Source organism: Arvicanthis niloticus, chromosome 13 (genome assembly GCF_011762505.2).
Source record: "Arvicanthis niloticus isolate mArvNil1 chromosome 13, mArvNil1.pat.X, whole genome shotgun sequence".
Classification (NCBI taxonomy): domain Eukaryota; kingdom Metazoa; phylum Chordata; class Mammalia; order Rodentia; family Muridae; genus Arvicanthis; species Arvicanthis niloticus.
This window is the reverse complement of record NC_047670.1, coordinates 75,912,706-75,924,612: the sequence shown is the minus strand read 5'-3', so window position 1 is coordinate 75,924,612 and position 11,907 is coordinate 75,912,706. Positions and strand designations below refer to the sequence as shown.

Below are 11,907 nucleotides of genomic sequence, written 5' to 3'. Positions count from 1 at the left end.
GGAAGGAGCAGGGAACTGGGTGGGAGAGGGGATTGAGAAGGGAAGGGAAGATCAGAATAGAAAATGTAGTGGAGAAGTGGATAGAGGGATGGAAATGGGGAGGGGCAAGCAGGAGTGCAGGGGGAGCATGGAGGGCACATCTCTAGAACAAGCCAGAGACCAGGGATAAGGGAGGTTCCAGAGAGTCTATGACAGTGAGTCAAGCTGAGACTCCTAGCAACGAGGGATATGGAGCCTGAAGTGGCTACTTCCTATAGTCAGGCAGGACTCCCAGTGGAGGGATAAAGATACCAAACCACCCACAAAAGCTTCAACCCCAAATTTGTCCTGCCTACCTGAAGATCACAGACAAAGCTGGAACAGAGACTGCAGGAATGGCCAGTTGATGACTGGCCCAACTTGAGACCCATCCCAAGGGCAAGAACGAATCTGACCTGTGATAGTAACTTTAAGATGCTGAAGACAGAAAGTGGAGGAGATATCAGAAGATGGAATGATCTCCCCTGCTAGAGAGTCGGTAGGATTAACACGGTCAAAATGGCCACCCTTCCAGAAGGAATGTACAGATTCAGTGCAAGCCTTGTCAAAATCCCAACACGATTCTTTACAGACTTTGAGAGGAAAACATTTAACTTCCTATGGAGACTCAAAAAACCCAGGATAGCTATAAGAAGTGCTGGTACTATCACCAGGCAGTGGGAAGCCATGGCAAGACCTTACTCTTGGCAAACACTCACCCTTGGCTCTCCTATCTACTATTCTTCTTTCTGCTTACTTTCCATGATTCGCTTGTCAGTTCTCAGAACTTCAAACAAGGCCTTATAGCAACCCACCTTAGTAACCTTTCCTCCTGATCTCTAGATTTAGACAACATCTTGCTAGATAGATGTTTTTAGAACCCCTGGTAATGGCAAGGCTTTGTAAGAATAGCAGACCCCGCAGCTGCAGCCAGCTTGCTCCGCCTGCAAAGCTCCTTTCCTTCCCTACCTCTCCCCAGATCCCGTTTTCAGAGTATATAACCTGTCTGAACAATAAAATCTTTACCAGCTTGATCAGACTTCTTGACTTGCTTTGCCTTTTTATTTTCTTGCTCATCTCAGTCCTCTCCACAGGTTCTAAGGGTTCTATTTGATTGTCCAGCTGGCCTGGACACCATACCTGAAAGGCTTGCACATATGTTAAGATTCATAATTTAAGGAATGTCACTGTACAGAAGACATGGTAGACACATTGACCACTGAAATCAGAAAGCAGGGGCAATTAAGTAGAAAAGTGGGAGCGGAAGTATTTAGGAGAGTTGATCTGGATTCCTTAACACAGGAGTTACTAGCAGAGGGGACAGGGAGACAGCACAGTGGTAAAGAGCACTGCCTGCTCTTCCAGGGGTCATGGGTTCAATTCCTGGTTCCCACATCTTAGAGATCACAATTTTCTGGTAATTCCAGCTGTATGGGATCTGGCTCACTTTTCTAACCTTCAAGGAACCTTCAGGTGCACATACGTGTTTTACATTATTCATCCAGACAAAAGACCCATACACATTTTTTAATCATACTAGGAGAAAAAAATAATAGGAGAATTAAAAATTATATTGAATTACTTAAGACACAGGGCTTAAATAAAACAAGGATGAAATGTATTTTCAAATTTGAACAAACAAAAATTTAAAGTTAGTAATGCTCACTAGGTTATAGAAAAATCAATTATTTCTGTTGTTACATTTATTTGATTTTATTTCATGTACAGGAGTATTTTCATGAAGGTAAGTACATGTACCACAGCTGTCTTTGTTGCCCTCAGAGATCAGAAGCAGACACGGATTCCCTGGAACTCCAATTATGGATGTTTGCAGCCTATAATGTGGGTCCTGGGAACTAAACTCAGGTCTTCTGCAAGAGCAACAAATGTTCTTCATCAGTGAGGCAGCTTTACCGACCCTGCAACAATTTTTAAAAAAAGGTTGCTGTATATATGTGAGAGTATTTTGAGACAAAAGGCCACTTCTACATATATAAAAACAGGCTAACTTAGATGTATTATTAAATTATATACTGAAGGAGTTACATGTTTTCTGAGATGTGCTCTTAAATACTGTTAGGTTAGTGAGTGAATGCAAGTGTGAAAGCAAAAGGCTGGCTGTGGACTGCTTGTCACAAAGGTGTGAAACAACTGTGTGGCCAACTTCCTTTTCTAGTAAATGGTGTTTAATGCAAAACAAGTAATATTGCTAATCACTAAAGGTCAGCTACGGTCTTTTTATTGGCATAGAAAGATGGGTCTCCAGAATCTCCATGGGAGAGAAGAGCAGGCAAGCTGGGAGCAGAGCTGGGAAAATATTCAACAGGACATGCAAAACCTGTGCAGAGTTGGTGACTAACTCTGAGATACTGTGAGTGAAGAACTGATGAAGACAAAACTGGAGGCAAGAGCGTTTTCCCTGACTAAAGGAAATAAAAACTGCAACCTGAATATTTCATAACATTTTGAAGTAATCTAGGTGTGACATCACTGTCTGTAAATCCCTGCCCTACCCACTCAGCAAGCTCACCTTCAGGACCCAGCCCAAGCCCATATGTACTATATATAAGCTGCTGCTCAGAGCACCACACAGTCATCTCTTCAGCTCTGCCCTGCCTCTCTCCACTTCTGAACCTTCTCATCTCAAGGAACCATGTCTACGAAAACCACCATCAAGACTCAAACCAGCCACCGTGGCTACAGTGCCAGCTCAGCCAGAGTGCCTGGGCTCAACCGCTCTGGCTTCAGCAGTGTGTCTGTGTGCCGCTCCCGGGGCAGCGGCGGCTCCGGTGCAGTGTGTGGACGAGCTGGCTTTGGCAGCAGGAGCCTCTATGGTGTGGGCAGCTCCAAGAGGATCTCCATTGGAGGTGGCAGCTGTGGCATTGGAGGAGGCTATGGCAGCCGATTTGGAGGAAGCTTCGGCTATGGAGGAGGAGCCGGGGGTAGCTTTGGCTTCGGTGGTGGAGCTGGCTTTGGTGGTGGCTATGGGGGAGCAGGCTTCCCCGTGTGCCCACCTGGAGGCATCCAAGAGGTCACCGTCAACCAGAACCTCCTCACCCCCCTGAACCTGCAAATCGACCCCACCATCCAGCGGGTCAGGACTGAGGAGAGGGAGCAGATCAAGACCCTCAACAACAAGTTTGCCTCCTTCATCGACAAGGTGAGACATGGTCCTTCCTAGGGCAGCCTGTGTGTCTGCAGTGAATGCTGAAGAGAGGTGGAGGGAAGAGGCTTCAGACTTGGCTCTGATATTGCCTTTGTTTCTAGTTAATCTCTGCCCTGGTTCTGTGCTCCTCTTCAGTTAGACTGGCATCTGGAAATCAGAGTCAGGGTTCCTCTTCTCCAGAGGTTGCCCCATAAGAGTGTCTGATCTCAGCAGACTGAGATGAGCTGGAGACTCACACAACAGAGGACTGTAGTGACATGGAAGTCTATATCTATATATAGTGCATTTGGGAGCCATGCCAGCCTCACCAAGCTGCAGCACACTCCAGCAACATACTGCTAGGCTGCCAGTGCCCTCCCTGCATGAGTACTTTGTCATCCCCAGAGAGGTGGCATTGGGAGCTTCACTCTGGATTGACCCTCTCAGACACAGAACCAGGTTCTACCTACACTGAATGGGTTTAGGCAGGCAGCCTGAGAGGGGCACACACACTAGTGAAGGTGTCATACATAGAAGGATGAAACTCAAACTTCTCTCCCTCACACTCAACCCTCCCCCAGGTGCGGTTCCTGGAGCAGCAGAACAAGGTCCTGGACACCAAGTGGACCCTGCTGCAGGAGCAGGGCACCAAGACTGTGAGGCAGAACCTGGAGCCTCTGTTTGAGCAGTACATCAGCAACCTCCGCCGAAAGCTGGATTACACTGTTGGAGAGAGGGGCCGCCTGGACTCAGAGCTGAGGAACATGCAGGACACTGTGGAGGACTACAAGAGCAAGTGAGTTACAAGGAAGGAAGAATTCAGTCTCCTAGCTTTATAAAAATGGAAGCCCAAGTCTAGACAAGGGCTCCATGATTTAAGAAAGCTTGCTCACAGAGATGAAACTGACAACTTATGGTTAAAGAGAAAAAGCCTAGGATCATGGAGGGTTATAGGACATTAAGGGACAGAAAAGAAATGAATTACTTAATAGAAATATGACCTTTTAGCTAGATGTGGATATGGTGTAGAAATGGGATCTGGGTCAGAGGCTGCCATTGGTGCCATCCGCCCTGTGGCTCCAATGTGGTGCACCCTTCCATTTCTAGATATGAAGATGAAATTAACAAGCGCACAGCAGCTGAAAATGAATTTGTGACCCTGAAGAAGGTGAGCTGACTGACCACAGGGATGGGGTTCTGTGCTTAATGACATAAATGACCTTGTATATCTGGGTCATTCCAGAGAAATGGTAGTCACAGGCACAGAGTTGAATGGTCTGGGGAAGAGAGGTAAACTGATCCCATGTTGCTCGTGGTTTCTTCAGGATGTAGATGCTGCCTACATGAACAAGGTTGAACTGCAAGCCAAGGCAGACAGTCTAACAGATGAAATCAACTTCCTGAGAGCTCTCTATGAAGCAGTAAGCACCTCTTGTCTCTCCTTCTCCTCTGCTCTCACCAAACCCTTTATTTTTTCCTGTGCAAAGTGTTGGACCTCTGCAATCGTCAAAGACAAAGATGACCTCAGTTCTTTCTGTTGTGCAGGAACTGTCTCAGATGCAAACTCACATCTCAGACACATCTGTGGTCCTCTCCATGGACAACAACCGCAGCCTGGACCTGGACAGCATCATCGCTGAGGTCAAGGCCCAGTATGAGGAAATTGCTCAGAGAAGTCGGGCTGAAGCTGAGTCCTGGTACCAGACTAAAGTGAGTATTGGGGTAAAGGCTGAGGAGGATGCCTGGGACTCAGCCTGAACTCCATGAGTCTCTGACTTCAATAGTGGAGAGACAGTGTATAAAGAGAAGCCGGGTGTTCTCAATGGAAATGTACTGTGTACTTGGGTGATAGAATGAAGTTTTATTCTAAGAGCAAAAGAACCCAGAGATAGATACAAAGTTGCCATAAATGGGGTCCACGGCTCTCTTTGCTTGAGCTGTAATCTGAGCAATGGTCCTCAGAAGACACTTGAGAACATTTTTACTTCCTGAGGGAACTATGGAGTCTGTAATCTCCTAAAGCTTCTCTTGAGGAAAACCCATCACATCCATGATAGTGCATGCTACTTAGAGGTGTATTTGCTTCTGCACATAAAAACTCACATAAATGTTCTCTGTTGTATGGACCCTCAGTATGAGGAGCTGCAGGTCACAGCTGGCAGACATGGGGACGACCTGCGCAACACCAAGCAGGAGATCGCTGAGATCAACCGCATGATCCAGAGGCTGAGATCTGAGATTGACCACGTTAAGAAGCAGGTGGGGTAGACAGAGAAATGTTTGGGTTGCTGGCCATTGCTTCCTGTCCTCTAACTCTTGCTCTCTGAAAACCAAGGTCCTGGGGTTCAGCCTCTCCAGAGATGCATAGTCCAAGAGTGTTTTTGTTGCTCTCTCTGCCCAGTGTGCCAACCTGCAAGCTGCCATTGCTGAGGCTGAGCAGCGTGGGGAGATGGCCCTGAAGGATGCCAGGGGCAAGCTGGAAGGGCTGGAGGACGCCCTGCAGAAAGCCAAGCAGGACATGGCCAGGCTGCTGAAGGAGTACCAGGAGCTCATGAATGTCAAGCTGGCCCTGGATGTGGAGATCGCCACCTACAGGAAGCTGCTGGAGGGAGAGGAGTGCAGGTGGGTAACTCCATCCTCTAACCCCTGAGGACACCTCCATGTGTCAGTACTTAGCACAGGATGAGGGAGCCAAAATGCAGGTGGCCAAAATGGTCCCTTTGAGAAACTCCTTGCTGTGCTGGAGAGATGGTTCAGTGTTTAGGAGCACTGACTGTTCTTCCAGAGTTACTGACTTCAATTCCCAGCAACCACATCATGGCTCACAACCATCTATACTGGGGTCCAATGCCCTTTTCTTATGTGTCTGAAATCAGCTATACTGTCCTCAAGTACATAGAATATATAAAGAATATTTTTTAAAGCCTCTTTCCAGGAGATTCTCTCTGAACCTTCACTAGACTGAGGGTTCCCATTGGAATCTATGTGATAGCTGCTTTGTTCTCACCTGCTGCTTTCCTCTCCTAGGTTGAATGGTGAAGGCGTTGGACCAGTCAACATCTGTAAGTACTCTGCTTGCCAGCCTCCCCGTCTCCTGCCCTTGTGACTGGGTCAGCTGATCACAGTGTGCTCACCATGTCTGTGGTGTCCTTTCCCTCCTTCACAGCTGTGGTGCAGTCCACCGTGTCCAGCGGCTATGGCAGCGCAGGTGGTGCCAGCAGCAGCTTAGGCCTGGGAGGAGGCAGCAGCTACTCCTATGGCAGTAGCCATGGCCTTGGAGGTGGCTTCAGTGCTGGCAGTGGCAGAGTCATTGGAAGTGGCCTCAGCTCTTCTGGTGGCAGCTCTTCCACCATCAGATACACCACTACCTCCTCCAGCAGGAAGAGCTACAGACAGTGAATTCCCTGTCACCAAGAGCTTGTCCCTGATCCCAGACACCATGGCTGCAGAACCCTGTGCTCAGAACCCTGTGCTCAGGAGCTTCTTTGCTCTGGACCCGCACCTCTGCTCTCTTCATGAGGCTGGGATGGCTGGTTCCTTTTGCTCCTATCTGTCCCCATGTGTCCCCTCTGCTCATCTGTTGATAGTCATCTTCTGAGCTCACATCACAATTCACTCATATTTGGTGCTTCATGTTCTATTGAGGTTCCAGGCTCCTGCCTCTCTACCTCTATCTCTGAGGCTGCCTGTTAAAGGGTGTGTCCCTGTCACCTTCATTTTTGAAATCATTGTCTGGGTCCTACTCAAGAAACGAGCAGCTCCCTATCAGTTTCCAATGGCCTGAGAAACACCACCTTTCAACATCATAAACCTCCCTGTCAGTAAGTGTGACCACAGTCACTGGTCCTGTGATGTAGAGTCTGTGCTCATGTGATGTCTTTGCTTTTCTTGACGCTGTTTGCTTCCTTGTAATTGCCAAATAAAGCAGGTTTATAAATAATCAATTTTTTCCATGTGCATTTTTTTGTGGGAACATTTTCTTTATATAGAAAGTGTTTGTCCTTGCTAGACAAGGAGTCATTACTCTTCTCTCTCCCAGCTCTGTATGTCTTCACTGCAAACCCTCACCTGCTCCTTCATTGTCCAATTGATAGTCTTTAGGAGGAGCCCCTATTTCCTTCATTTTTCATATGTAATTTTTAATGTATCCGTTTCCATTGTGTTAAACTCCCTTTCTTCAGAGATAGTGAATAATTATCTGTCCAGTATTCCTTCCCGAGTGAATTGCCTTTCTGTCAGTGAGAACATAATCTCCAGGTATGAGAATTCCCTCCATGGGAACAGTCCTTATTAGGAATTAGTGATGAGACACCTCTGATGTGTTCACCAGCAGATCACAGTACTCAGGCAGAGCATTCGAGTGGAGAAAAATATTCTTGGACAGTCATAGCCAGAGCCTTTTGACAAGAGAATAAGGTATTTGTTTTAGAATTACAATTGCTTTCATGACAAGGAAGCTTGCTTGACAAGCACCCACAATGGCAGTGAACATTTCCTCCTTCTGACCTGAAATTGCCTTTCTGGAAAGGTGCCCTGAAGGAACAGCAGAAACACAACAAGCTGTTCAGGGACAACCATGCATCCCATCTGTCACATCTACAAATGGGAAATACTGGAGACATTCAAGCTGGTCAAATTAAGGAACTCAAGACTCATTCAAAACCTGAAATTCTCATTTTGCAAATTGTAAAGGCCTCAGGAGACTGTTGTCTTCCTTCTAATACCTTTAATCCTGGATCGTGGATGTTCACAGAATTTTGGTTTGCATGTAGCTGACCAGGTGTGTTACTTTCACTCCTGGTTTATCTTCATGAGTGAGCAGGGCAACCTCAGCTGGAGTGTGAGGTCAATCAGTTGATTCCTTCCTGGGACTCCTTCAGCCCCACTGTTACCTCAAATAACACCCAACATCCTGGCCCCCAAGTACACAAAGCCATAGATATTTTCCTGAGTTTTGTTGTTGTTTCTGGATCTTTCTACATCATTTTCTGTTGGTTACAACATTCTCTGCTCTCCCAACAACACTGGATGCTTGCCACTGTGGTCTCTCTTCACTCTCTGCCCAGAACTCCTTAACAGGAAGAAAAATAATGACACATTTCTAAAATCTAAGCCTTCTCATGACACATGTGCATGGGAGACAACAGAAAAAACAATCACTGACAGGGAATATAGTATATAGAAAATACTAAGAGAAAATCATTTATAATGCGATTTAAATAAAATTTATATCATGTAGTATTTGCACATTACAAATGTAATAAATGAATACTACAAAAGGCCATAGGTGTGGTTCAGTTGCATAAATATTAGGTGTACAAAGTGGACAGGTATGGTGGCTTATATGGTATTCTAGCCTTTTGGAAGTGGAGACAAGGCTACCTGGGGCAGTGTGCCAAGAGAAACTAGCCCAACTGTTGAGCTCTGGTCATGTGTACAATGGTCCTGTTATATCCAGCAAATATATTTCTGATGATAGTATTCACAAATTTTGGCTACTGAATCTTCCTTCTCTGTTCTGCAGTGATGCCTAAGCCTTGAGGGCGTGGCAGAAATGTGGTATAGACATTTCAGAGACCCTTGCTCTCTACAGGATGACCAGCTGTGGGTGTCTGTGTTAATCATTATCTACTCTAGAATAAGCTCCTCTGCTTAGGCATGAGACACGCAGGAATATTAAAGATAAGACCGTAATGAATGGCTCATCACTATGTCCATAGCAGAATAACAGTATTAGTTTCTCCTCTAAGGCCTAAGGCTGAGGCAGTCGCCTGTTTCGAGCTGTTTAAGTACCAGAAATGGTATCTATCTTTGAAATGGGTCTTAGATGCAATCAGAGGTGGACATGCCCAAGTAACAAATAATGTCAGACTTGTCAGAATTTCACCTGACTTCTCAACAGAGACTCTAAAATCCAGAAGGGCCTAGGAATACAGTCTGTAGACTCTAAGAGACCACAGATATTATACCCAGCAAAACTTTCAAATACCACATAGGTGGAGAAAACAAGCTATACCAGGACAAAACCAAATTTAAACAATATATTTCCACTAATCCAGCCCTACAGAGGATACTAGAAGAAAAAGTCCAACACAAGGAGGGTAACTACATCCAAGAAAGCACAAAAAATCAATCATTTCACAAGAGCAAAACCAAAGGAAGAGAATCACACTCCTAATACCACCACCACCACCACCACCACCAGCAGCAGCAGCAGCAGCAGCAGCAGCAGCAGCAGCAGCAACAGCAGCACCACCAGCAGCAGCAGCAGCAGCAGCAGCAGCAGCAGCAGCACCACCAGCAGCAGCAGCAGCAGCAGCAGCAACAGCAGCAGCACACTACCACCATCACCACTACCATGACAATAACAAGAATGAATGATCATTGGTTATTAATACATCTGAACATCAATGGACTGGATTCTCCAATAAAAAGACACAGGCTAACAGAGTAGTTGCATAAACAGGATCCCTCATGCTGCTGGAAACAAGAAACACGCCTCATCAAGAAGGTCTGGAAAATGGTTTCCAAAACAAATGGATCCAAGAAACAATTTGGAGTATCAAGTGGAAACTTAAGGGTTCTTTGGAAAGTCAGTTGTGTTAGATGGTATTTTGCTTGGGCAAACACATGAAGGAGTATTTTCCTGAAGTGGACACAAGTGAAAGGATATTTTGCTAAAGCAGACACATGAAGGAACTTTTCACTGAAGCAGACACAAGTGAAATGATGCCCTACTAAAGCAAGCACATGAAAGGACAGGTGATGAAGGATTCTTTGCTGTTGACACACACATATATCTGTCGACCTTACATTATGTAGTTGAGTTCCATTTGTAAGGACTCCATAGAGAGAAATGTACCAAAAAAACTTCTGGTGGTGTGCTACATGTTCTTGGTGCTTCCATGGACTTGGACTGATTGGCAGAATGATGCCAGCTGATGTTGGGAGCCAACTCCTTGCAGAGAGCGGCTATCATGTTTGCAAATATCTCGAGCCATATACCCTGACTAGAGACTTGTTTTCAACAGCCTACAACAGCTGAGCACACTCTGATAAACATCTTGTTTATCCCACATATCTTGTTTTGTTGTTTAGTGCTCCCAGCTACAAGGCACAAATGGTAAAGTGTCTTCAGCTGTGTTCCTCTGCTTGTCCACAACTGCAAGCCACATGGTGAAGTGTATATAAACCCAGGATTTTCTTTTTAGTAAACGAGACTAGAGACAAGAGACTTGACCACACACCCTGTCTTGTCTCCATTCTTTGCATCTCTTGCCCCTCCATCTCCACTCTCTCTCTTGCTAGACCCTGACCCATGGACGGGAGCAGCAGCCCGGGCCAGGACATTTTGGTGCTCATAGAGAGGCAGCAAGAATGAGAGACCCAGTGAGGGACATTACTGGAAGAAGGGTCGACCAAAAATTCAGAAGGTGATCACGAATCTGCTGTATCGAGAAAGCTAAGTCATGATAATGAAAATGGGGCAAGAAATAAGTCAGCCTGAACTCAACTCTCTGTTTTTGTTTTGTTGTTTGCTGCTCACGTGTGTTAATTTTCTTTTGTTTCGTTGCTTGAATGCTGTCTTTTATGTTCAAAATAAAAAGAAATGTATATATATGAAATTAGAATCCAAAATACAACCAAAGGTTGATGATGATTTGTCAGAGCCAGACTGTGCCTACCTAGAGGAAGAGGCAGCCAAATATTACAACCCTGAATGGCCCTCTTCCCAAAGCCCCTCTCCCAGTGTGCCTCTGCCTCCAGATGCTCCCCTTATGGAGACGGTGGTTGTAGATCCCAGAAAGTAGTTACAGGACAAAATTTCTATTCTAGAACTAATAGAGTTAGAAAAAGAGTATCAGGAGTTAATTAATCAGCTACAAAAAATAAAGACAGGAAAAAGGTCTCGAGAGGGCAAGGAAAATCCCCCGATTCCTTGCATCCCTCAACCTGGAGTCCAAAGGCAGCCCCTATCCTCTAGCTTTAGTTCAGCCACAGATCAGCCAGAGGAGGGAGACGCTGAAGCTTTCCCTGTATCAGAGACCAGAGATGCTCAAGTGGTTGCTTGGAGACATCACACAGGGCTTAATTTTCAAATTATTAAAGAATTTTTAAAAACGCAGTATCACAATATGGTGGCACTGCTCCCTTTATTCTTGCAGTTTTAGAGTCTGCTGCAGAGGAGTGGCTGACTCCTAGTGATTGGAATACTTTAGTGAAAGCAGTTCTTAGTGGTGGTGACTATCTTATTGGGAAATCAGAGTATCATGAGAATTGTAAAGAGACAGCTAGGAGAAACATTCAGGCAGGCAATGGTTGGTCCTTTGATGCCTTAGTAGGAGAAGGGCAATTTGCTTCTAGTGAGAACCAGATGCAATATAACCCAGGCTTATTCGCTCATATTCAAAATGCAGCCATGAAGGCTTGGCATAAACTCCCGGCAAAGGGAGACCTTGGTGCATCTTTGACTATAGTCAGACAAGGGTCTGATGAATGATTTTCTGATTTTCTTCATCAATTAATGACAATGACAGGGATGATTTTTTGGTAATGCAGAGGCAGGTGTAGATTATGTGAAACAACTTGCATATGAAAATGCCAATTCTGCCTGCCAAGCAGCCATTAGACCCTACAGAAATAAAAAAAACAGACCTTATGGGGTATATCAGACTCTATTCTGACATAGGGCCCTCCTACCAACAGGGCTTAGCTATGGCAGCTGCCATGCAAGGACAATCTGT

The 11,907-nt window shown here is 45.5% G+C and overlaps 1 protein-coding gene across 1 annotated transcript; it reads left to right on the top strand.

Annotated features, from left to right (window-relative positions):
* Positions 1–2,641: 2,641 nt before the first annotated feature.
* On the top strand, positions 2,642–7,083 carry LOC117718936 (keratin, type II cytoskeletal 6A-like). The gene is made up of 9 exons (XM_034516952.2): positions 2,642–3,178; positions 3,745–3,959; positions 4,271–4,331; positions 4,489–4,584; positions 4,709–4,873; positions 5,297–5,422; positions 5,565–5,785; positions 6,191–6,225; positions 6,330–7,083. The coding sequence occupies exons 1-9, from the start codon at positions 2,672–2,674 to the stop codon at positions 6,560–6,562; spliced, it is 1,659 nt and encodes a 552-aa protein (XP_034372843.1). The 5' UTR covers positions 2,642–2,671; the 3' UTR covers positions 6,563–7,083.
* Positions 7,084–11,907: the final 4,824 nt, after the last annotated feature.

Bases quoted from the DNA above. Each gene is read 5' to 3' on its own strand.
- LOC117718936 (XM_034516952.2), top strand. From the start codon at position 2,672: ATGTCTACGAAAACCACCATCAAGACTCAAACCAGCCACCGTGGCTAC. The intron at 4,874-5,296 runs GTGAGTATTGGG...ATGGACCCTCAG, and splicing joins AGTCCTGGTACCAGACTAAA to TATGAGGAGCTGCAGGTCAC. The intron at 5,786-6,190 runs GTGGGTAACTCC...TTCCTCTCCTAG, and splicing joins CTGGAGGGAGAGGAGTGCAG to GTTGAATGGTGAAGGCGTTG.